At 34.6% G+C, this 27,041-nt stretch overlaps 1 protein-coding gene across 11 annotated transcripts in view; it reads right to left on the bottom strand.

Moving 5' to 3' along the window:
- Positions 1–27,041, bottom strand: part of nrm (neuromusculin) — a 326,404-nt gene that overhangs the window by 220,657 nt on the left and 78,706 nt on the right. For all 11 annotated transcript variants that reach the window (XM_089091978.1, XM_089091975.1, XM_089091971.1 and 8 more), the window contains exons 2-3: positions 23,010–23,187; positions 12,789–12,943 (exon numbers count right to left, since the gene is read on the bottom strand). In XM_089091978.1, coding sequence (XP_088948104.1) covers positions 12,789–12,943; positions 23,010–23,187 — 333 coding nt within the window. The remainder of the gene's footprint in view (positions 1–12,788; positions 12,944–23,009; positions 23,188–27,041) is intronic.

Below are 27,041 nucleotides of genomic sequence, written 5' to 3'. Positions count from 1 at the left end.
GACAATAACAAGTCAGTCATTTAATAGTACCGCAAGTTAATGGAAACTTAAGTACTTTCTCTTCTAAAGACAATGGATGAAGCTCTTCAACAACTCTTTTGTTTTTCTGTCCAAGCGAGGTCAAATCATCCTTTTAGGGCGACATGACCCGATAAATTTTCATTGCATCACTTCTAAGGGATAAAGGAAATTCACCGGGGCACTAAGATACTTCAAGACATTTTCTTGTTCTGGAAAAGTTTCTTGTAATTTCTTTTCTCCGAACAATTTTTGGGTGAACAAGGATAGCAGTATTAGACTTTAATGGTACTATAGTAAAAAACTAAGATTGCAAAATATTATGTCAATCTACGTTTGGTTGATTCAAAAAATTTTGTGCTAGAGAGGGAGTTAAAGGCTTTGAATTCTACATAGTATCTGAAGGGAAAGAAGACAATTCCACAAGAGAGCAAAAAATAGATGAACTATGTGAATATAAAGATATTGAAATTAATGTGATTTTAGTCTGATGTACGTAAACGCCTGCCCCAGCGTATAAGCTACTCTTTCTATTGTAAAAAAAAAAATACCGTAGTTTCCCTGCACCAATTCAAGACACTTTATGTCACATTCGTGTCAATGCTATGTTTCCATGATACCGTAAAACAATAAAGAAAACGAGGCAAATCATAGCAAATGAAAAAACTCAAGCGCACGAATATTTTACCCGGACCTCCATCTCTTCACCGTTACTTCAAAAAGTAAATGTAAAAGGGGAAGAATATGGCACTGTACTCTACAGTCTGAACCAGCGATGCTGATCTCCCTTTCATTGCTCTTCGTCCAAAAAGTGCAATGGGGGGCTCGGGCCAGCCATTCTGTGCTTCCACACAAACTTCCTGTTTACCTTCCCCAGATTTCTCCAAGCTACCCATCTAAAGCAGGATAGACTCTGGCTGAGCTTACGGAGTAACCCGACTGATCCCCGTTCCAAACCAAATAACCAGCGATACCATGACTTGACCCCCTTGTGTCACCCCCTTGTGACGCTCTTGTGCCATTATGGACGCAAGATTTCAAAGGCGATTCAAAAAGGCGACTCTTCTCCTTTAATGTTTGCTTTTCAGATTTTGTTTTTATATTGTCATATGGAATTTAATGTACTTTATTATTCTTATTTCCGCGCTGAGAACGGTTGGGCAGAGGTCTTGGTTGAATTTTTTTTTTGTTGCCTCTGAGTAACCTTGTTTTCTTCAATATCCCATGTTTTCTCGTTTTGTCATGATTAGCCTTAGCTGGTGTTGTCCCAGAATATAGTAACTGATCTTTAACACTTTATGAAACGAAATATGCTGGATTGACGACTCCAATCGTTATTCTTGTCTCTTAGAGTAGAATGGGAAAAGGTCATAATAAGGGATTTAAATGGCATTGGTAGCACGTGGGAGAGGGTAAGGAGGAAGCTTTGAAGAGGTTGGAGTGAAGGAAGAGTGTATACAGCTGTCTTGACCTCAGACGGCTTGATGGTGGAGTGAGCTCTTAGCAGTAGTGGTTTTATATCGTATATTATTTTTAGGGTTTGATTTTTCTGTGAAACAGCACCATTGGAGTTACCTCAGTCTTGTGCAAGAAATGGCGTACACAGAATATATGGGAAATTTGAAGATAGGCTTAGATCAAATGAGTGATCTTATAAGCTTATCCGTCAGAAAATGATTTGGCCTGCAGAATTATGTAAATTATGTATAACAGATTAGAAAGCCCTGGGTGACATAAATTTCATTTTTGGATAGGAATATATACAGCTGTTCGTCTGTTTTGGCGCTATATTTGGAAAAGTTTGTTTCCTCCATTTTACTCTCATTATCTTATTAGGCCTATTTGTATACATATTTATCATCCTGTAAAAATATAATAAAATATATAATGAAAATATTTTGTAAAGAAAGGTTTTGAACAAGTGAACGATATTATAGACTTATCCGTCAGTATAGAACTTGGCCTGAAGAATTATGTAAGCTATGTATCACAGGTTGGGACGTCCTGGGTGATATAATTCCATTTCTGATAAGAATGTATACAGCTGTTTGTCTGATGTAATGCTATATTTTGAAAAGTTTGATTGCGCTATTCTACTATCATTATCTGACTATTTGAATAGATATTTATTTACCAATTATTATATTAAAAAGGATATTCGAATATTTTTTTTTTTTTTTTGTAATGCCTTATCGTTACCAAAAAATAATAAAAATGTTTGTTCGTCATCAATCATCAAACAATTCTAAGATAAAGGGGAGGGGAATCTTTTTTTTTCCCCATTTGCAATGCTATTTTTTTCAACAAATCCTTAGCTTTAAACATTCAGCATCTATCATTTACATCTTTCTTCACATTATACATCTCACTTAACTTTAAGTCTTCAGTATACATTCAATTGCATAAAGCCTTATGCTTAACACAAACCATTTCTCCCTTCTTTTCCGAGCCATCAAGAAGAAATGGGATAGGACGGGAATGGAAATGGCAAGTAGCAATTTGAAAGGAAAGCTACGATTAAGATGCAAAACAGAAACAAGCAGTTTTCGTGAGGGAAAGCACCTCTATCATTCTTTAGAAAAGGCACTTGGCATGATGTTATTTGTTATTGCAAGGTTGTTTGCAATGATGTTATTTGCAAGTGGTGTTGTTTGCAATGATGTTATTTGCAAGTGGTGTTGTTTGCAAGGTGGAAAATCGTCCTTATGATTCCAGGAGTATATCTGGAGTAATTAAAAGACAAAATTTTTTTTTCAATTTACATGGCTACCATACTTCAATCTTTATCTTCAAACATTCAATCAGAGAGAACTATTTGTACAGAAAATCTAAGTTTTTCTTATGTTTCTTAAGTTTTTTCTTAAGTCTCTCAAGATTCTTAAGTTTTCATTTATTTTACTGGCTTAAAAGTTCACAGAAGAGAACCAGTGCTGTGGAGTTTAAGCTATTTGGTCTTTTTAGTGGCTTTAAATTTCACACGGAAACAGAGGAGAACCAATCAGGTTCTAAAAAGCGGGGTTAAGTGGCTTCTTTTTCTGACAAAGGCTCAAGGGCCAGGTGATTGGCTTAAGAAAATATGTCACAGACTTAAAAGTAATGAATTTAAAGCACACGTTTTGCCTCAAAATTATCGGAAGATAATCTCTCTTATTCTCTTTACGCTAAATATTTTTTTTAACTTTTAAAAGAGTTTATTATTCTAATTAAACGACCTTTGTTATTCAGGAGTCATTCTTAAATAAGTGGAACAAAAAATTAAACTTTAGCATAAAGAGCGAGGTATTGAGGAGAGGGCGACCCCCTTCATATAGGTAATAATTTCTGTCCGTTTTGTGTTTTAATGTTGCTCCTTAATTTCAGTTGAAAAAAACTTTTTATTTAATTTCTGGACGTTTTTTTAAATAATGCTGGGGAATCCAGCTCCCCCTCCATGGAAAAATTCCCTTCCCCCATGAAAAATTCCTCCATAGAAAGATCTTCCCAAGTAATCCCTCCCCCTCCCCTCCTTCCACAATAACCAATACTATATGCAAACAATAGGCAAAGTTCATAGATTTCAGCTTTTCCCTCGCGGAATGTGGGGGTCAAGTCATCTTCAAAACATAGCTATCAAATTTGGCAACTATGCTTAAAAAAATTACTATCTCAAAATTTTGATCGGGTGACTTTGGGAAAAAAAGAAGCGTGGGTGGGGGGCTAGCTACGCTCCAATATTTTGGTCACTTAAAAAGGATACTAGAAATTTTGATTTCCGATCAAATGAGCCCTCTCCCGATCTTATACGATCACTTATTAAATAGGATCACCCCCTAGGAAAAAAAAATTAATTAATAAACACACATCCGTGATCTTTCTTCCAGCAAAAAACGCAGAAATTCCGTATTTTTGTACATAGGAGCTTGAAACCTCTACAGTAGGGGTCTCTGGCATGCTGAATGTGATAGTGTCATTTTCATTAAGATTACTTGATGTTTTGGGGGTACTTCCTTCCTTTTTCAAGAATTGGACCAATTTGCTGAGGCTTATAACTTCTGATGGTTAACATATAATTTGATGAATTTTATATATTTTGAATAAGAATCAAAATTTGATTCTTTTATATATCTATTATTATCAAAATTCTGTTTCTTAGAATTGCAATTACTGATGAGCCGCACTGCACCTTACTTACAGTTCGTTACCACGAACTGTTTGACAGAGGCTTAGGGGCAATGTAATTGGCTTAAAAAATATGTCATCGACTTAAAAATGATGCATTTAAAGCACACTTTCTGCCACAAAATTATTGGAAGGTAATCTATCTTATTCTCTACAATTCAATCAAATATCGCACCTTTGATCCATCTTCAGTAAACATTCAATTGCATAAAGCCTTATGAATTATTTCTCCGTTTTCTTCCTAACCAACAGGAGAGAGTGGCATAGGACGGGGATAGAAATGACAAGTAGCATTTTGAAAGGAAAGCAACTATTAGAATTCATAGCAGAAAGAAGTAGTTGTCTTGAGGGGAAGCATTTCCATCATCCTTAAGAAAAGGCGCTTGAAATGTTGTTATTCTTTCGGTAAAAAATTGTGTTTGTATTTCAGGAATTAAAATTACTCTACGAAGAACACAAGATAAATTTAGCAGCAGAACTTGGGGAAGCTAAAGTTAGGTGTAGTTGAAATCAGGGCATCAGGACGTCGGTACATGGTGTGCTCTGCTAAATTTAGATTTTTTTTTTCGTTTTTCAGAATATATCTTTATAAAAATAAATATAGAAAAAGATTTTTTAAGAGAAACATATTGCTAATATTTATAACTCTAATTGTGGGTTCACTGTTTTCTGGCTTGCCACTTTTCTGTCGTTTCTTCCATTCTCCCCTACCCCCTAAACAGTTTTTCAATCACTATTAAAACTTTTCAAACTTGCAAACATAGCGGACTACGTGTGTATGTGTGGAGAAGGGGGGGTGTGTGTGTTAATCCTTAGCCTGACTTAATTTGGAAAAGAATATTTGAACTAAACTTGTAACGTAATGCTAAGGGGGTGACAGCTCCCTACCTTTTTGTTGGGGAAAGGGTTGTTTATAACAAAAATAGTAAATTTTCAAAATCAAGGTATGGTGACCAAAATTTTAAACACTGTTGCAAAGATTGGATGGTCATGTGGAATCAATCCCTTTGAGTTTAGGATAAGTCTTAACAAACTATTAAAGCCGAAGATAAAATAAATTAACAACAGCAAGTTTTTTTTTCTAAATGATTCTTTTTATGAACAGAAATAGTATTATAGGCCAGCTCAGGTTAGATACCATCTCATCTACATCCCGATATTTGCAATTATTTGTGTTCCTCAATTCTTTAAGAAGAACCCCTTGCACAAGAGCAATAAATATGACTATGACCCAGAAATTTAAGGGCAGATTTAGTTTTATTTGCTTTACAAAATAAATTTTCCATTCAAATGATTTCAAAACAAGGAGGCATCTATTTTCAGAAATCACGTGTACCAGTGACACATGCCAAGCGTGGCGAAAGTGTTCCAAGTGTGGCAGACTTACATCATGCGTGGCGTAACTGCGCCATGCGCGGAAGAACATACCAGGTTGCGGAAAATGGGTGACCACTCGTTTGAAAGGCGATCGGTAATTAAAATACTTAAAATAACTAACTGTTTGCTGCCTATATTAGCTGCATTCTGTAATGTTTTCAGGAAATCGTTAGCCCAACTTCATCTTAAAGAGTGGAGGGAGCAAGGAGTCAGTCAACTACTCGCCTCTGTCAATGTACAGAATAGTTTCTATTTACTAGAAATATTAACTTCGCTCTTTACATAAGGGCAAATTTATAGACTTTACTGTGCCACGATCTCTTTTGTTGCTTAAAATGGGTACTAGAACTTTAGATTTCAGTTTTAATGAGTCCTCTCCCTGTATTCTACGACCATGGTTTGTTTCAGTCACCCCTGGTGGTAACACGGACTGATAAATTACCTAGAGTTTATAACAAAAACGTGCGCAGGTATAACCCTTAAGAGAGAAGTGAATAATTTTTAAGGGGGAGAGGTGCAGCTGCACCCATAAAAAGTTTCTATTTGTGCCTGAATTTGTAAATATTTCTGGAGAGACATCCCTTGAGTTGATATAAGGAGAGGGTTATCCTCTGTCTGTTCTGCGTACAGATATGGTGTATAAATAATACTAAGCCCTGCTTGACCTTGAAGAAATCAATTACTTTTTGTCTCAATAACGGCGTGTCCCCTCGACCTTTCAAGAGCTGTATGTGTCTCAGCGAATATAATCACTGGACGAAAATTCAATAGAAAACCTTTCTCTCTTTCTAAAAGTTTTTGATAAAAAAGTGAGAAATATCTTTTCGGTTGAGAAAATGAAATTATCACATGAAATTCATTGGATGAAATAATTTCCGAACATTTTTCAATGCTTAATATGTTTGTGCTGGTATCATTAATAAAATATCGTTTAAATTATTAACAGAAATAGCAAGTCAAGAAGAGAAAGAAACTGTATTAACGTTACCAAAGGTCTTGTTTAGACTGGGACATAATCAAACAGTTCAAGTTTACGACCCATCAAAGGTTACGAGCCGGAAAAAATTTACCCTATTTAAAAAAAAAGCAGAAACAACCCTTAAAGTCATTTAATCTTAATAAAAATCCCACCATCAGATTCAGCGCATCATAGAACCCTACAGTAGAGGTTTCAAGCTCCTATCTGCAAAAATGTGGAATTTTGTATTTTTTGCCGGAAGAAAGATCACGGATGCGTGTTTATTTTTTTTATTTTTTCCAGGGGTGATCATATCAAGCCAGTGGTCCTAGAATATCGCGAGAGGACTCGGTCGAACGGAAACTAAAAGTTCTAGTGCCCTTTTTAAGGGACCAAAAAGATTGGAGGGCAACTAGGCCCCCTAGAGAATTTGCCAGAATTCCTATTCAAAATTATTTTTATATTTCTTGCTATCTCTTTTCCGTCTCAATTTTACTTAGATAATTGTCCTGGGTAAATTTTCACCGGGATTGAATTGTCTAGAGGATATATCCGTGGGGAGAGTATTTCTCCGTGGATATGGGGCCAGATTTCCTGGGATTAAATAAAAAACGATCAGAAATTAAAGTTAAAAAACAAGTTTTTTTCAACTGAAAGTAAGGAGCCACATTAAAACTTAATACGAACGTAAATTATTACTTAAATGAAGGGGATTACCTCCTCCTCAACACCTCACTCATTACGCTAAAGTTGAAATTTTGTCCCAATTCTTTAAGAACGACTTCTAAAACACTATGTTCGTTTAATTGGAAGAACAAGAAGCTTTTTTCAAAAGTACTAAAAAGCTTTAGCGTAAAGAGAGAAGTGTTGAGGAGGAGGAAACTCCCTTCATACACGTAATAATTTCTTTTGGTTTTACATTTTAATGTTGCTCCTTACTTTCAGTTGAATTTTTTTTTTTTTTTTATTTAATTTAAAACAAATCAGGAAGTTCCAATCTACATTTTTGTCATCACACGAGTATATGAATTCCACAAACTTGAGAAAAATGTTCTAAATCCCTGGCTCAAAGGAACATTGCTTATTTTATTTATGAGATTTTGCCGCCCACACATAGGATTAGTTTTTGTCTTTGTTTGTTTCTGTATTTTTCCGACTTGTGCCATTTGCTCCTGCGCCAAAGTTTGTATTTGTCAATTGTTTAAATATCTTGTTACGCAGTGGAAGTCGAATCAAGTTAAACTTTAAAAAAAGAATGATGGTTCTATTTTTCTTCACAAAATACGGCAAAAAAAAATCTGTTCTGTCATGATAAGTACAGTTGGTAGTTCGATTATGTTGTTTATTAATATTCGTTCTCATTCTACTATATTTTCCCCATTTTATTCATGTTTTTGATCTGGTGACCTTTCCTCAAAATTACTTGTTGCTATGTTCGTTCTTATGTTAGTTCTTATGTTACTTTCAAGTACTTAAAATACATCCCGAGAACGCACTGGCTATTCATGATGTTCAGCAAAAACGAAAAAAAGGAAAAAATAATTAAGAAATCTAACAAGGGTGATTTTCAGCCCTTGTACAAAAACGAAAGGACAAAGCAAACGTTTCAACAAAGACTTCCGCTATGCTGTCCTCAACGAACGAAATGAAGGAAGAAAAAAGGTATATATATAAAATAATAAAACTAACTTTTGAAATTATTCCATAAAACAAAAGACATGACTCTGTTTCAATTGTCTCAATTCATTGACATTAACACTCCCCTATTTTGATACTATCTTGTTTGATACTCTCTTATTCTAACTTCCTTTAAAAATTTTTGAGCTTTAAGGGGAACGACCAATCCTTATCTTGACTAAACCTAAATCCCCCTATCCTCGTTTGATTGTCTTCAGCGTCCAAAATAAAGGAAGAAAAAAGGTATCTATAGAAGAAAAAGACTAACTTTTGAAATTATTTCACGAAAACAAAGAATTGGCTTTGGTTCAATTGACTCAATTCTCTGACATCTTCGAGCTTTAAGGGGGGTGACCCATCAGCCCCTAGGATAAGCCAATGTCCCCTCGTCTTCATCTGATGTTTATGCTAAAAAGGGTTCTTTCCAAGACTTGCATATTATTGCAGTGATACAATAAATTATGTGGCTTTTCGAAATCACTTAAGATGATAGATAGCGACTTGATCAAATCCCTAAAGATTTTTATCAAATAAATAGTTTCTTCATTCCACTGCATATATAAACGGGTTTTATCATTGCCTACTCTACAGCGGTTAACTCTACAGGTCCATATAATGGAAAAGTACCTATATATTATATGTATATATGTAAATATATTATAATATATATATATATATATATATATATATATATATATATATATATATATATATATATATATATATATATATATATATATATATATATATATATATATATATATATATATATATATATATATATATATATATATATATATATATATATATATATATGTATATATATATATATATATATATATATATATATATATATATATATATATATATATATATATATATATATATATATATATATATATATATATATATATATATATATATATATATATATATATATATATATATTATACATATATTGGTACTTTCCCATTATATGGGCCTCTCTAAAAAGTCAAGTTTGGGTAGTGCTAATGAAATAAAATAAAATAGGATGAATATGTAATAGTTTATAACGTATGAAAAACGAAGAACGAAACAAAATGAAGAAAACCAAAAGATGCTGGTTGAAAATTATCCTCAATTGTGTCTTGTCTTTATATATATATTTTTTTTTCTCCGTCCTTGGTTCTTTGGTGCAGTATTTATCCACATAATAGACTAGGAAAATACTTAATTTAGACAACGATTATCGATTTTTTTCAAACAAAAACTCAATAAGGCCTCAGTTCTAGTCGGAAATGTTTTTATTCTAACGACTAAAATATTTGTGATCGTATCCCTGCAGAGGACGGAAACAAAACAGCATTTCCCTGACATCAGGAAATAGGTTTCTTAGGAATGGACATCAAGGATGAAGAGCCTCTTAATTGCTAGCTGTTACAGACGAAGCCTTAGACACGGGGATGAAACGGCTTGGGCGTTCCCGAAGGGATTTATCTTATGCTAGGGTTTGATAACATGTCCTGACTTAAGATAGTTATATATTTGAATCGCTTAAGCGTATTTATGATTTTAAATATTATGATTTAAAACATTAAATATTTTAAGTCAATATTTTAAATATTATATTATTTAGTAATGTAGATCATACTTATGTTAATTACCAAGGATAGCGAAAATGAATTCTGATTCGAAACTTGCACAAGCATACACATCTTAAAACAAAAAGAAAAATTAATAATTCAACTTTTATTCAAAAATGTATCCATTTGTAGGTGTCCAGTTTCTTATAGTAGATGGTGTTAAGTTAAAAAAAAATCCATTAAAAACGAGCTAAAAATGACTAAAATCATGTGGCACCAGACAGCTTAAGAATTTTAGCTTCCATGGTAGGGTTGTCTTTCGGACAGTCACATTTAACTAATTAGCTTTGCTTATTTATTTTCACGATTCAACGTGGCAACAGTGACGAATATGCAATACCGACTTAAACAATTTATAATCTTTCAATAAATAAAAATCTTAGAAAATTGCGGTTTTCAGGTATGAGTAAGCTAACTGGCCCTAGGGGGGGGGGAATGTTTTCATTTTTATGTACTTGGTACTTCACAATATTTGAAAGTACCTGCTATAGACAATGGAACAAAATCGAAGGAGAAAATTCAGTTGACACTGTGGAGACAAATGAATTTTAGTGCTTGAATCCGGGGTATTGGAATCCTGAAATCCTGGAAACCTGAAAGGGCAATTTCTTTGCGTCGAATAAACAGTGAAATAATTACTTTTTCCCTTTTCAGAATTCACCATAAAAGAGGTCCTCAAAAGAGGAAATTAAGCTTGATATTTTAGCTCTTTATATTAATTTTAATCAATTAAATATTGATGAATTTAATTAATCAATTATTTAATTTAATTCACTTAATACTTTAATTAAGGTTTGGAATTTTTAGCTCTTTGAAATTCGGTTAATCCTCACAGGCTCCTTCACAGCACTTTCCTAAATCTTACCATCCTATATAAAAATCATTTCTGCCGTTATCCGAAATGTGGTGGCATTATTTAGTCTAAAGCCAGCGTAAAACTATGGCACAAAGATCGGATTTCTTCGGCTTTTCAGTAATTGGATAAAACGGTTTTTGGTGGACCATAGTAACTGGCACATCATATTAACTGGCAACGTTGCTCATATTTCAGAAATAATTTGTAATTCAGGTTGATCTTGTTCCGCGTGATCTTAATGGCGTGTTAAAAGAGAGGTTTCAAGAAGTATTAAAAATTTAGCTCTATTTTGGAATTCAATTAGGTTTAAATTTCATTACGTAATATAGATATTATATTTCAGTATGTATAACCTATTTTTAATTTTTTGAGAAATTGAAGTTGACTTAAATACCCTAATGCTAGATTTAAGACAATGTGAAACAGATAATCAAATATTATGAAAAGAGAAGATGGCATTGTTCAAGGGTATTTAATTGAATAAAATGTTGGGAGAAAGAATTTGTGTTCTTTTGATAGAAAGAATTATCACTTAAGATAAATTTTAGAATTGCGTCTGAGAAAATAATAATAAAACAATGCTTTGGAACCACTTCTATTGTCATAGTTAAGGCAACATAGATAGAAGCTGATTAAGGAAATATAGGGTTACCCATCCTGGCTATTTAATTACTGAATTTGCCGTCTTCAATCGTTTGAGTCACAAATTCATTCAAATGCTCCTTTTTGGCTAGGCATTTACCATCGCCTCATCCGCCTATATAGTTAGTGTGTTGTTGTTAAAGTTGTGCGTTGCTCTTTTTTCTGTTACTCAACTCGCATCTTCTGTATAGTGGGTTATAAATAAATTATTATCACTATTATTATTATTATTGAAAATGTTAGAATTTAGAACCAGGTACCATTTCATAGGATTCATGACATATGTTTTATGACATATGTTTTATAACATTTGTTTTATTTACATTGTTTGATATGTACGTAGTTGAGCTAATGCTTAATTCTACTAAGATAATTGCCTACTAAAAAATTAAATGTCAATTAGATCCTTAACGTTAGTTTAAAAAATGGCGTTTAAGATTCAGAATCTAATGATCCCAAGGGAATATTTGACGTTATTTACTTTTCAGTCACTTAGAATTATCTTTTTATTGACATCAGAAACAAAGATAGAAGGCTATTGGTTCAAAAGTATAGCGTTCAGACCCATAATTCGGTCTTGGATCAAGTCCTAAATTTTAACACTTTTAAAGTTACGACCAATCAGGTTGAAGATTCAATGATTTATAGACCTCTTCACCTGTGTCCCGGACGTCATGACGGGTCACGTTAGCTCAATCTCCTTTACAAGTTGCCGCCATCTCCTTTACATGTTGACGTATTAGCTGTTTGTAGGATGTGCGTTCAACCACTTGCTTTAAAAATTGCAGGAGGTCATTGCCAAAGTTGTCTCGCCATCTCTTCCTGGGTCTTTCAGGCTAGCAGCTGCTGTGCACTCTACCTTCGAAAACAGCTTTTGGCAGTCCTGAATCCTCCATCCACTGAAGGTGGACAAGATATCTAAGTTGTTGTAGTCGCACTCTGTGAAGTATTGTGGTTTCCATTGAAGATCTTGGTTAGAGACTCTTTCGAGGTTTGTTATATGGCAAAGGCATTTCATTTTGAATTCCAAAATTTTGCGCTCTAATTTCAGCGTCCACGTCTCACAAGGGTACAAAGCAAAAGGAACGACTAAGGAGGAAAAGAGTCAAGGAGGAAAAGAGACCAAAAAGGAGGAAAAGAGACCAATCAGATTCTATATTCAAAATTATCAAGAATTGGTCCAAGACAGAGTTCGCACTCTAAACCTTGTTTTAATTCAACGCTTGATACGTGGTATGCTTAAGATAAGATTTACCCCAGGGGTTTGTAATTGGGGGAGTGGTAATCCTTTTGTATATTCTTAGAAAAGAATGATACATCCCTAGATTTTGAAAGATGTTTTTTGTATCATCAATAAAAAAGATCGAATACCAAATCCTTGTCTCCCCCCCACCTCCTAATTATTTTTGTCAATTAGTATTACTGATAGTTTTACATTTGCGTTTGAACATATGCATAGGTCTAATAGGTTACTTACATATTGTTGTCAAATTGATTGCTTGGACAACATCACAGTTATCTCTTACTTCCAAATAAGTAATTTCACATCGATACAGCCCTTCGTCGTTTCTACTGACTGCTTTAATCAGAAGACCAGAATGGCTAGAGCTGGCGTTAAATTGAAACTCCGATCTAAAATAAACAAAACCATCAAAACGGAATTAAGATCAGCTTTGAGGAGGGCTAATAACTTACTGGTGGCTAAAATTTCTTCGAAAAAATAAAATATAATTTTGTAGATAATTTAGGAGACCACACTGCCTTTCCATGACGATAAAATAAAAGTTCAAAATAGGGATAAAATCCTTTTTAATAGACAGTGTATAGAAATTCACAAAAATACCAGATAATTCGGTCAAGATATTTCGGCTTAATTTTACTACTGATGACGGTCACTGTATATGTGACCGAAATATCTGGTATTTTTGTGAATTTCTATACACTGTCTATTAAAAAGGATTTTATCCCTATTTTGAACTTTTATAATATAATTTTGAGTTCCCTTCCAAAACAAGGTATGCAAATTACCCCTGGAACTGTTTTAGCTCCCTAAAAAAATGGTATATATAAACACATATATATATATATATATATATATATATATATATATATATATATATATATATATATATATATATATATATATATATATATATATATATATATATATATATATATATATATATATATATATATATATTTGTGGAGGACACTCCCCCACAGCCCTTTGGGCAAGGGTTTTAAGTTATGCCCTGGGGGCATATAAGGTTTTTATAGAAAGCGTTGTCGTAGAAACTTCAAAAAAGGCTCATTCAATTGGAAATTCAAAGGGCTAGTACCCTTTTTAATAGTCGAAAGTGATTTGAGTGCCACTAGGGGCCCCCCCGCACGCCCGTCATTCCCCCAAACACATCCAATCAAAATTTTGAGAGAGCCATTTTGTTCAGCCTAGTTGATTTCCAGACAGAAAATATGTTTTTGAGGAGGACAGTCCCCCACATCCCTCAGGGCAAGGGTTTTAAGTTATGCCCTGGAGGCATATAAGGTTCTTAAAGAAGGTGTTGTCGTAGAAACTTCACTAAAAGCTAATTCGACTGGAAATTCAGAGGGCTAGTGCCCTTTTTAATTGTCGACAGTGATTGGAGGGCAACTAGCCCCCCCACCCCACCCATCATTCCCCCAAACACATCCAATAAAAAATTTCAGATAGCCATTTTGTTCAGGGTAGTTGATTTCCAGATAGAAAACATATTTTTAAGGAGACACTCACCCAAAACCCTCAAGGCAAGGATTATAAGTTATGCCCTGGGGGCATATAAGGTTTTCATTGAAATCTTTGTCGTAGAAACTTGAAAAAGGGCTCATTCGATTTGAAGTTCAAAGAACCAGTACAATTTTTAATAGTCAAAAGTGATTTGAGGGCAACTAACCCCCCTCTCTCGCCCACCTTTTCCCAAAACACATCCAATCAAAATTTCTAGATAGCCATTTTATTCAACGCAGTTAAAAGTTTTGAAAATTAGGTCTTTAAGGATGACAACCCACAGCCCTCAGGGCAGGGGTTTTAAGTTATGCCCTGGGGGCATATAAAGTTTTTACTGAAAGCGTTGTCGTAGAAACTTCGAAAGGGCTCATTCAATTGGAAATTGAAAGGGCTAGTGCCTTTTTTAATAGTTAAAAGTGATTGGATAGCGACACCATTTTCCCAAACACATCCAATCAAAATTTTGAGATATCCATTTTGTTCAACGTAGTTGAAAGTTCTGGAAATTAGGTCTTTTAGGATGATAACCCCCTCAGAGCCCCCAGTGCAAGGGTTGGAAGTTATGCCCTGGGGGTATAACTGTATAACTGTATAAGGTTTATATAGAAAGTTGTTGTATATGATTTATAGAATAGATTTTAGTCTTCCTCAATTCCAATTTTATATGTTTAAAAACTAAATGTTGACTTAAGATTAAATCAAAATGCACTGTGATAATGCTAATTCCCAATAAGGCATCTCAGCAGTATCCCAAGAACGACTGAGGGTATTATGTTCAAACGTTCGGGGCTTCATCTGCTCTTAAAATTTAACCAAATCCAAATAGCGTAAGTGTATGCAAGCTATCAAAGAAAGTAAACAGAATTTTTTGCGAATGGTATCAGGTTTTCCATTACAGGTTAACTAGAGGAGTTATGAAACAAAATTAAACAGTACTATTTGTGTCCAGATTTTTAAAAGGGTGTATGCTGTTAAAAATTGCTGAAGTTTTTTCTCCGGCATACAAATAGCAGGCCGAACTATAAAGTCTTAAAAAACGAAAAGATTTAAAGCATTTTTTTCTTTTTCCCTGAAAAGACTATGTCAATATAAAATGAACAGAAATTTTTTCCACAAAATAAGTTTTTCAAAGAAAAGTAAAGAACTCAATTAAACAAAAAATGAGCAAAACTAAAATCAAATAATCTACCAAGCGTGAAACTACCACAAATCAGCATTGATAAATAAATGAAACCCAAAATGAACAAAAATTGCAATAATTAACCGAGTCAAACTCAAAACGAGCAGAAATTAACATAAGATGGGCGCAAAACCCCTATGCCTTCCCGAGGCCAGAACAAAATTTGCACTTTACTGAAAAAATATAAATGTTTTTACTTTTATAACTTTAATAAATCAAATAATATTAACCTTTTTATTACTAATATCAGTATATGTATATTAAACTGACAATGCAAATTCATTTGTATTTTTTCAGTAAAGTGCAAATTTTGTTCTGGCCTTGGGAAGGCATAGGGGTTGTGCGCCCAAGTTATGTTAATTTCTTTACGTTTTGAGTTTGACTCTGTTAATAATTGTAGTTTCTGTTCGTTTTGGGTTTCATTTATTTATCAATGCTGATTTGTGGTAGTTTCACGCTTGGTAGATTATTTGATTTTAGTTTTGCTCATTTTTCGTTTAATGGAGTTCTTTACTTTTCTTTGAAAACCTTATTTTGTGGAAATTTTTTTTTTAATTAATTCCATAAAATGGACTACATGGATTATTACAGTGCATTCAGGTGCTTGAAACTTTTCTTTTCTCTAAAAATGCTGAAGAGAATGCTACGGGCGTAGATCATAGCTATTGATGACCCTATGATAAACGCAGCTAATAGTGGTTCAGACACTAACTCTTTCAAATAATTTATTTTGCAAAAACTAGTGGAAAAACAATAAGACAGCTATATCATCTAATCTGTTTATCACAACCTGAATAAAATAAGTTTCACGAGAACTCTCGCCACTCCCAGTAAATTTTTCTTTAATATGTCTCCAGGGACTAGGGTATAGGAACAGTCAACTAGCATTTTAAGTATCAATATGAAAGCACCTTTATAATAAAACACAAGCATTTAGAGTATTAGCGTGAAAGCACATTTACAATCAAAAATTAGTGGGAATGAAATAACTAAAATGAGTAAGTGCGTCCAAATTCAATTTATGTAATGATGTAACATAAATTTAAGTAAGAAAAAAAGGGAAATTAGATTGTGATTTTGCTAATGATTGCATAGGATTTAAGATAATGGAAGTTTTGGTATCAATTTTTTTTTTAGTATGATGGTTATGTATGACTATTTATTTGTCCATTGCCAAGAGGTCAACGAAAAAATATGAAAAATATGAACAGAAATGTTAGGGCGCATTTTTGCGTCACTGGCCCTGTCACTGAAGAGGTCACTAGATATTCTTGTGGGACAACAGTGAGCTTAGTGCATGGTTTTGCGTTGCTGAGTCGTTGGGTGATGTCACCAGTGAGCTTTTCAGTCACTGGGTTTCAAGAGCTCCAGTCACGGAAACCGATGAAAAGACTAATAAAGTTAAGCAGTCACTGGCCCAGTGACTGGTTAACATAGTAACAGCTATTAACATAGTGGCGCAAAAATACACTCTTAGCTTTTCTTGCTCTTTTCTTCTTTGAATTGTTGTCAACCCTCAACTAATAAAACATAAAAATTGAATTCAAGAATTACAAACCCCTTGACAGACTTATCGTCAATGAGCCTACAAATAATTGCAACAACACAAAATAGTTGAACTAAACAACTGAAAACAATTGAAGGCTTCTCCACCGCATTGCAGTTAAATGTCTGTCTCTGTCCTCTTCATTGCCAAGTATTTCGTATCGAAGATCACTGGTTGATCTTCGCTTATCAGTGATAAGAATAAGAATATAAATATTTTTCCCACACAGATAGAGACAAAACACGTTTACGTTTTTCACCGCATAGAAAGATTCTTGCATCCAATAATTGCCGCGCGCGGAGTTAAGGTAAGAATCTTAACTGACAGAAAAAGGAAATCGATGCATATCTAAATTGACAGTTTTCCTTCCGGTTTTTTGTCTGAAAAAGTTCTTTTTTTGTAAAATAATGTTACTTAGCAGAAAAAGCGCCACTTTTGCTAAAAAGTGTCCTAATAGTGTCAGGTGTCCCGAAAAGTGCCATTTAAAAAAACAGTGTCAAAATTGACACTAAAGTGTCACCGGTTGCAACCCTGCTTGCCGCGCAAAAATGCTTCTGAAGTGACAGAAGGGGTTTTGCAAGTTAATGAAGAGAATATGTCACATGTATTCACTCTACAGCAAAGTATAATCACTTACGGAACGTAGGTGATTATACTTTGCTCTACAGACAGGATCATCAGTGCCTTTACGCGTGCAAAGGTGGAACAGCAAATTGCAACCAACAGAATTAAAAGAATTTATGACGTAATTGGGGGCCACTGCATATAAATATAACACAGCATGATCATTCCTTATCTCTATTATCATACGAAGACCGAGATGCAAATGCTCCGGAGAGCATTTAAACAAATATAAACATAAGCGACATTCAATTTTTTCACAGGTAGACAAGTCAGATTTCTCTTGAACGCTAAACTTGGTTTCATCTTTGTAACACTAAATTTTAAAGAATCTAATTTTAAATTAATTTATTCTGATACATATATAAAAATCGATAATTAGTAGTGCATTGTTATTATTAGATATATTTAGGAATTAAAAGTAGGTTTCGATGTCTGGAGTTGGTTTCAAAGGCATTTTGAGAAAGTTTCTGCCAAAATACGTATTCCAGGGTACATACACTGGACCGCTGATGGCAGATTAAATGGGAATAGCTGTTTGTACGCACCGAGAATGTAGTAGCCAAAGATCACTGAGCCGTGTTCTTACTGTATATTATTTGTATACAGTGTTGGGGGCACACCAGCTTTTCTTATGCTTGCATTTTAACGCATTTAACACTGAACCTTTGTATGTTTATGCACAAGTCCAAAGATCCCTATTAAGAACGTTTTAGGAGAAAAAGTAATGTCCCTAGAAAACCTCATTGAATGCTTAATTTCAGCTCTGAGCCTTTTTACGAACTTCCTAACTTGAATGTTTTGTGAAGTTTTTCTACCCTACTGAACAGTTTAAATATTGCAGGTACGAGATAGTTACTGTCGGTGGATGATCGATGTAAATCAAAAACTGAAAAAGCACACTTATTCATTGGCCTCACGTGAGATATCGGGAGTGGTAGAATATAACTGAATCAATTAGTGTTTCCATCTGATAGTACTTCCGGTTATGTCGATTTAAAACTGATTCTTTCTATGTTTACCAATAAAAAAAAGTTATTTATTTTGACCGCAAACCACGTTTCGATAGCTGGGTTTTGGTTTTGTTGAAAGTTATACCAGAAACAGAATCAGCGTGAGAATAGCCCCCGGATGAAGACTCAAAGGTACAAACAAAGCTTTTAAAATACAGAAAGAAAAGAAGAAACAATTGCTAACTGCCTCCGAACAAGAGGGAGAGGAGGGTATTTCCTAAAGATTGGTCAGAAAGAAAGAAATCCAAACGGAAATCTTAGAAAAATGCACAAAACCAAGCAGTTGGAACTTAATGCGCATTTTCATTAAGCTGCGAAAAATTTGTGATCTATTGATTTTTGAAAAAAACCTTTGAGGAAGAAGAAGAATAATGAGGACTCACTCTTCCAAATAGGGATGTTTAATATATCTGTGGTTTTTAATGTATCTAATGACAAGTCTTGTTTGGCATCCTCCTGCTTGCCTTCGATGGTATTGAATAATCTGTAATTTCATTTGAATTTGTACAACCCCCAGAGACTGCTACAACACTTGAATCTTAGTTTTTGAAGCGTTACATTACATTTATACTTACATATTTTGAAGAAATTAAAATTCTAGTCTACGAATGCGTCAAGCCAAGAATAAAAGTTCATCAGAATTCAAACCAGCCGTACTTCCTCTCCCAAAATTTATGATTCATTCCCGCTTGTGGCATTTCCTCAATTGAAATTAATATTTTAACCCTAAAAAGGGCCCCTCAGTACAAACTGAATGATACTTTCCTATTCTATTAGGCCCAAAAAAATCAGATATTAAAATTAGACATCAAAGAAGACTACGCTCAATTTTCTAGGACCACTGTTTCGCCACAATCGCCCAGGAGGGATGTCTCTTGCTACCTCCCTGTCTAATTAAGTGATCTTTTCCCAGCTGGTGTATACTAATGGTGGCAAGATAACTCATTTAATGTTGGACCTTTTAACATCATTTTAAAACAATAATCCTAAATGTCTTTTATCGGTACAATAGCATCCGTATCTTTGCGTGTTCAAAATTGACACAGAAATTACTACTAATAATAAAAGAAAGGTCACTGACGTCCCTGACTTGAGAAAGACAAAAGAGTTCAAAAGATCCAGTGTAACTTTTATTATATCAAAACATAAAAGAGGAAATTAAAGTGAATGGTGGTGGAGAAAGCCACATGAAATATATATCCTTTAAATATGTTTCTATTTGTAGGAATCAATATTTTGTTCCAAGGGAAGAATTGTTGACTTTATTAAAGAGAAATCGTAAAACTGTAAAACCGTCTAATGCAACCTTCCATAAAAGGTTTAAGCTTTACTTCTAAAGATGATGCTGATATAAATAAATAGAAAAGGTAGCAAAAAAACAACCAAAAAGGAACAGAGCATTGCCAGAAACACAAAGAAAATAGTAACTAGACGTAATAAGAACAAAAAATATGAAAATTAATAAAATAGAATATAATAAAATCAAGACATACAAAGGAAATGGAAAAAAAATCTTTATAATCAAGAAATAATATACAAAAAACTAAAAAAACGAATTCGCTGGCTTTTTATCATATCTTTCCATTCGCTCGAGCTTTCGGTCCTTAGAAATATACCCTGATGCCACCTTCCTCCGCTTGCTTCTCTCGCTAGTTTCAGAAGCTTGGGGTTGTTGTTTTCGTGATGTCATATTTCTAGCTTTCAAGATTCTGATATATTCTGCGTAAATTTTCACGTATCTAGCTTGATTAGTTAGCTTATTTTGTGGAGAAAAGGAGAAAGCGTCATTTCACAAACACAATAAAGACTTGAATAAACTTATATTCAAGATTTGGATACATAAATAAGAGTATTATCACATTCATGGTTATGGACACTTGTCAAGGAGTGCAAGCACGGAAACGTGGTTTTGTTTTGGTAGGAGGCAGACCTTACAATCACACTAGAAATTACAAATAAAATGAAATATAATTCTAAGAATTTCAATGTTGCAGCTTCGCAAAATTTATTGTCCATAGATGTTTCCTTGACAATTCAAAGGAGGAGGGTTGACTGGGGTAAGCCACCCTTGATACCTTGGGTTTAGGGGGGTCAAGTTTTTTTTGTAACACAATTACGTATGTCATTTGCTAGCTAATTTGAAATGTTTTAGAAAATGAAATTTTCTCCAGGCTCCTCCAGCCCTTGCAACCGCTCTAGACATGGTTTTATCCACACAAACTCGCTACTTCTATATTCTATATATTCTATCTATATATTCTATATATTCTACTTCTAATATATATTCGTCGACATTCCCTTAAACAATGTCATTTTCTTTTAAATTTCTAGAAGCTTTACCAAGTGAATAAACTCATTTGTCTTCTTACAAAGAAAGATGGCATATTCCATTATTTACCAACAATGTTTCGAAGCATCTTTCTGATTAGTGGACAAACTAGTAATTTTAGAAAGCCAAGCCTGATAAACATAGAATATTTTGAGATGATTAACGAATGGAGAATGCCCATTAATTTTCCAATACATGAGGAGGCCAAAAAAAATAGCTATTTCTTCAGTTTGATCAGAGAGAAACGATATAAATTTAAAGCTTTAATTTCCATTCTAGCTATCCAGAAGACTTTCTTGTGAGTCAGTGCAGTTTTACAATTAGGTTTTAGTAAGGCAGTTGTATGAGCCTTGTCAACGTCTCAATGCCAGATTATAAGGTATTGAGAGGCTATCACAAAAATTGATTTTGATGCCCACTCCAGCATTCTTTGGAATCTAAAATCAGGGTAGCAGCTACCAGCTATTTAATTTTAGGATGCAAAGGCAACTAATTTTGGTGTTATATAAAAACCAGTAGAAAAGATAGGTAGCGTGATAGTATGCTGTTGTTCATAAGGTAGTGGTCAGGTTGTTACTTGCTATTTTTGGGGATTTTGGTAGTTAAGAGAATAAAGAGGTTGTTTAGAAAAAGCTTATCCTTCAAGTAGACGTTCTTAGTTTGACCTTGAAACAACTTGTTAAGAATAAGGTTTCCATAACTCTTTAAAGTCTAATTCCCATTTTGCAGTAAATAAATTTTAAAAATAAAAAGTTTACAGAAGATAGTTTATTTCGAGAGAAATGATCCATATTTTTAATTAAACATGGACTCCTTCTGCTACTGCTACTAATCACTCCCGCCCGTATTACTCCACCTGAGGCCAACACAGTTGCCTACGTTCCTCCAGTCTATTCAACGTTTTCTTTTTACACCCTCACAAGAAGTTCCAATTTTCTTTAAATTCTTACAACCTCAGCCCGTCCCATTTGGGGATAGCCTACTTTTTGTCTGGCCCTAGATGGATGGCCAAATAGGACTGTCTTTGGCAATCTGTCATCCTTCATCCAAAAAATGTGTCTTAGCCATTTCAACCTTTCTCTCATTACACCCTTAGAAAGTGAACACATTTTTCGTACAGCTTGCTGTTCGAAGAAAGGCCAGTTGAATGGGTACCTAAAACTATCCGTAGGCAATTCCTCTGGAAGACCTCTAACAAATCCTCGTCCGCCTTCTAAAGTGCTCATGTTTCAGAACCATATTTGACCACTGTCATCTCTGTAGCCTCCACTATTCTAGTCTTGGTTCGCAGACTTATCTTCCTATTCTTCAAATTTTTTTTTCAACTGCAAAAGAAAACTCCACGGGCCTTGGCGGTTGGCTTAAATTTGTAAGATAATCTTTTCGAGTAAAAAAAAAGTTTTAGGTGAGAGGGTGGACCTCAAAGCCTCCTCTAATGTGTGTATGTGTCTGATACGGACCCTTCCACAGCAGAATTTGAATCCCTCACTTGACGAAAAACTATTTAGTAATATTATTTTCCCAACTATACCAATTAGGGACAGCAAAAAATTTGATATACCTTTAACTATTTCTCTGTTGTTAATAAGCAACTTCCCAATCAATTATTGAGACTAGCCATTTATTGTAGCACACAGACACACACACAATTTCTCTCCACTACGCTGTCCAGAGCCTTAGTTCTTACCCTCTCTCATGAGGACTCTTCTTCCAATAAAACTTTTTTTTATTCTAACAATGGAATCTTTTGGCTTTGATTTACATTTTCAAGTACCAAGGACATCCAAACGAAAACCTCTTTTGCACCCTGATTCCATCTTTCTTACCTGAGAACCAGAGATGAAAGATGACTAGTCGCGTAAGGGCCACATTACCTACACCCATATCAAGAAGATATAAAAATGTTAAATTTCACAAAAAAGGCACAACAAGTACGTATAATTAAAGGGTCGTCGGGTTTTGTCGAGTACTCGCCAAGTTACAAAACACGAAAGCCAACCTTGATCCATTAAATTGTGGCAATATTCCTCAGACAGATGCCAAATGCAGAGTGGCATACATATATGCATAGCATGCTTCATTTACAAGAAAACTTTTTATTGAACTATTGACAACAAAATCTATTTGTCATAACCGCTCAGAAATTACTACCGCCAAAGATCTTTGATCAGTCAAGGGCCATATTACCTACACCCACGTACAGAAAAAAAAAGTCAAAATATATTTAAAAAGGCATAATACATACCTGTCAATAAGGGGGCCTTCTGGTTTCATTAAATTTGCCAAGTCGCTGAACACAAAAACCCTCTTTGATTCTTTATACCACTTGACCGTATGGAAATCACCGCAATTGGATATATCCACTCGACATGGTAATATTATGTCATCACCCTCTAGACCAACAATATTTTCATGAGTCGTATCTGAAAGTAAACAAACAAATTAATATTTTTTATATTGTTGTTTATATAAATTAATGTTAGTGTTGTTAATGTTATTGTTGTTATAAAGTAATGTTATATAAATAAATTTATATAATTTAATGTTAATATTGTTTATATATAAATTAAATTATTTATTTTTTCCAGATATCTTCTATATGTTGAATCCAAGAACACAAAAAACCTTTAAGACTAGAAACTGACGAGCTGCCCACTTTCGGTCATTGATGTACATCTTGGAGCGCGAGGTGTCGGGCGACACCTCTTTGCACCAAGATTGGCACACTTCACGCCAAGCGTGGCATATTTCCATCTTGTGCGAGGTGTACCGCCTGGTGTGGTTACTTTTGATTTGGGCGAACCCTCAGTAGACCTCAAGTAAACCCACCAGAGAAAAAAAAAACATGTATGCCATCTATGAACTACTTATGATGCCTACGATTTTTACTTCTTTATATTTGTAAAAGGATGAGTTTAAGTAAGCCAAGTCTAAATTCGTTGACTCCTGTGTTTATAATGACAGCAGACGATTTAAAAGTTCTATATTAAGAGGACCAGATCCAAAAGTGACTTTCTAAATATAGATTCCCGAAATTCAGCGGCTTTTGAAATTGAAACTTAGTTATAACCACGTCAGACCATTAAAAAAATTTTATACTTCTTGGTAAAAGCTGAAAAAAAAAATGATTTTCTTGTAAAAGCCGAGAACAACAAACAAAAAGAAAGCTGGGCGGATTTTGTTAACTGTCGCCATGAAAGATATCAGGTATTTTAATAGCCCTTCGGCAAAATCACAGAAATAACAATTTTGTTTGTTTTTTTGTTTTGCGAAAATGTGTGCCACAGGCAATAGGGCCGTTAAAACGGCCTTACGACAATTTTACTCTCAGAGGACGAGCTATTAAGCTAACAATAAAGCTGCAATTATTTTATTACCTGTGTGGTATTTTTGGTCTTAACATTGTACTTTACTATGTTTATTTTCTATGCCTCTTCCCTTCATTTTTATTCTACTTCACAGCTTCATGTTTCTTTATTGTAGACGGGTAGTAAATTTTGATCTTGTGTTATCTGAAGAGTGGCAGCCATGAGCTCACTGAAAAACCATAGTAAAAACAAATTTTCCTTCACAAACACTAATAACGAAACGGAACTAATCCTGAGTTTATTTAATTTTTTTAGACATTTGTTGTTGCCCAGAGGGCCTATAGGACATCGCTTTCAACTTTATGTGTTTTCACCTTCTGAGGCAATTCCGACAACTTTATTCCAGAGGATGAATTATTACGTAGCAATGTGAAGTCACTAATAAGTCTAAGTCACAGAGTCACCGTTAAAACATAATCGAACTGAAGAGGTGTCCTTCCACCATCTTCTTCTAGTTTAGAAGCGTCCTTCCACACTGATCATCGAAACAGAAAAAAATCTTGATGTTTGTTTTCCTCTTTTGGCAATGTGGAGTTTGTGGCAGGTATGAGCGTCGTCATAACACAACTCATTTTTGTGACCTATTGTGTATGGACCATTGGTCCATGTCGCCGTTAAAACATAATCTAACAAATTTCCTTCCACCAGCTTCTTTTAGTTTGGAAGCGTCCTTCCACACAGATCATCGAAACAGAAAAAATCTTGATGTTCGTTTTCCTTTTTTGGCAATGTGGAGTTTGTGGCAGGTATGAGCGTCGTCAGAACACAACTCATTTTTGCGACCTATTGTGTATGGACCATTGGTCCATGTCGCTGTTAAAACATAATCGAACAAATGTCCTTCCACCAGCTTCTTCTAGTTTTGAAACGTCCTTCCACACTGATCATCGAAACAGAAAAAAATCTTGATGTTTGTTTTCCTTTTTTGGCAATGTGGAGTTTGCGGCAGGTATGAGCGTCGTCAGAACACAACTCATTTTTTTGCCCTATCTTGAAAGGACTATTGGTCCATCTTGCTGTTAAAACATAATCGAACAAGTGTCTTCCATCATCTTCTTCTAGTTTAGAAGCGTCCTTCCACACTGATCATCGAAACAGAAAAAAATCTTGATGTTTGTTTTCCTCTTTTGGCAATGTGGAGTTTGTGGCAGGTATGAGCATCGTCAGAACACAACTCATTTTTGTGACCTATTGTAAATGGACCATTGGTCCATGTCGCCGTTAAAACATAACCTAAATGGTGTCCTTCCACCAACTTCTTCTAGTTTGGAGGCGTTCTTCCGCACAGATCATCGAAACAGAAAAAATCTTGATGTTTGTTTTCCTCTTTTGGCAATGTGGAGTTTGTGGCAGGTATGAGCGTCGTCAGAACACAACTCCTCTTTGTGAACTATTGTGTATGGACCATTGGTCCATGTCATCGTTAAAACTTAATCGAACAAGTGTCCTTCCACCAGCTTCTTCTAGTTTAGAAGCGTCCTTCCACACTGATCATTGAAACAGAAAAAATCTTGATGTTTGTTTTCCTTTTTGGCAATGTGGAGTTTGTGGCAGGTATGAGCATCGTCAGAACACAACTCATTTTTGTGACCTATCGTGTATGAACCATTGGTCCATGTCGCCGTTAAAACATAATCGAACAAGTGTCCTTCCACCAGCTTCTTCTAGTTTAGAAGCGTCCTTCCAAACTGATCATTGAAATAGAAAAATCTTGATGTTTGTTTTCCTTTTTTGGCAATGTGGAGTTTGTGGCAGGTATGAGCGTCGTCAGAACACAACTCATTTTTGTGATCTATCGTGTATGGCCCATGGTCAGTAACCCTGTACCAATTCATGGTCCATGTATGGACTCATTTGTGTAATACCATGTATTGACCATTGTTCGTGCTATTACTAATTTGCAGCTTGTGTGTTCTGATAACTTTCATGCTCGTTGACAAAATTTTGTTATGGTGACCATATTTTGATTATTGCAGTATTTATTTTTTACTTAAAAATAACATGCTTGGGCAATGCCTATACAAGTGCATCTTGTTTCCAGTAAATGACCTAATTTGATTGATTTGAGAATCATCATCTTAGAATTATTAAGCATATGAGTCACAAATATGAGGCAATCATAGAGATGACGTTAAACTGTAGGCATACAGACTTTCGCCTACATTCGAACCTTGTAACCTTCATTGACCTTGTAATCTTGAACCTGTAACCTTGTAAAGAACAAACTACAGCCCATAAAAGCCGAAAATTCAAAACACGTTTAAAAGAAAAACTGGTAAGTGAAGAAAACTCTTCATTTAAATGTGATTCAAGAATGATATCAAACAGTTCGCGGTAACGAACTGTAAGTAAGGAGCGACCCGGCTCAATAGTTACCGAAACTCTAAAAAACGGAATTTTGATACCAATAGATACATTAAAAGAATCGGATTTTAATGCAAATTTCAAATATAAAGGTTTCATCAATTTTAGTCCTACCCATCAAAAGTTACGCGCCTGAGAAAATTTGCCTGATTTTCTGAAAAAGGGGGAAACACCCCGTCAAAGTTATAGAGCCTTATTGAAAATCACACCAACAGATTCAGCGTATCAACGAACCTTACTGTAGAGGTTTCAAGCTCTTATCTGCAAAAATGTGGAATTTTGCATTTTTTGCCAGAAGAAAGATCACGGATGCGTGTTTATTTGTTTTTTTCTTCAGGGGTGATCGTATCGACCCATTGGTCCTAGAATATCGTGGGAGGGCTCAGTCGAACGGAAATCAAAAGTTCTAGTGCCATTCTTAAGTGACCGAAAAAATGGAGGGCAACTAGATTCCCTCCCATGCTCATTTTTCTCAAAGTCACCTGATCAAAATGTTGAGATGACCATTTTGTTCAGCATGGTCGAAAATATAATAACTATGTCTT

The sequence above is a fragment of the Artemia sp. Qi Xiang Cuo genome, chromosome 7 (genome assembly GCF_049724085.1).
Source record: "Artemia sp. Qi Xiang Cuo chromosome 7, ASM4972408v1, whole genome shotgun sequence".
NCBI classification, from domain to species: Eukaryota; Metazoa; Arthropoda; class Branchiopoda; order Anostraca; family Artemiidae; genus Artemia; species Artemia sp. Qi Xiang Cuo.
This window is presented reverse-complemented; position numbering and strand designations above follow the sequence as displayed.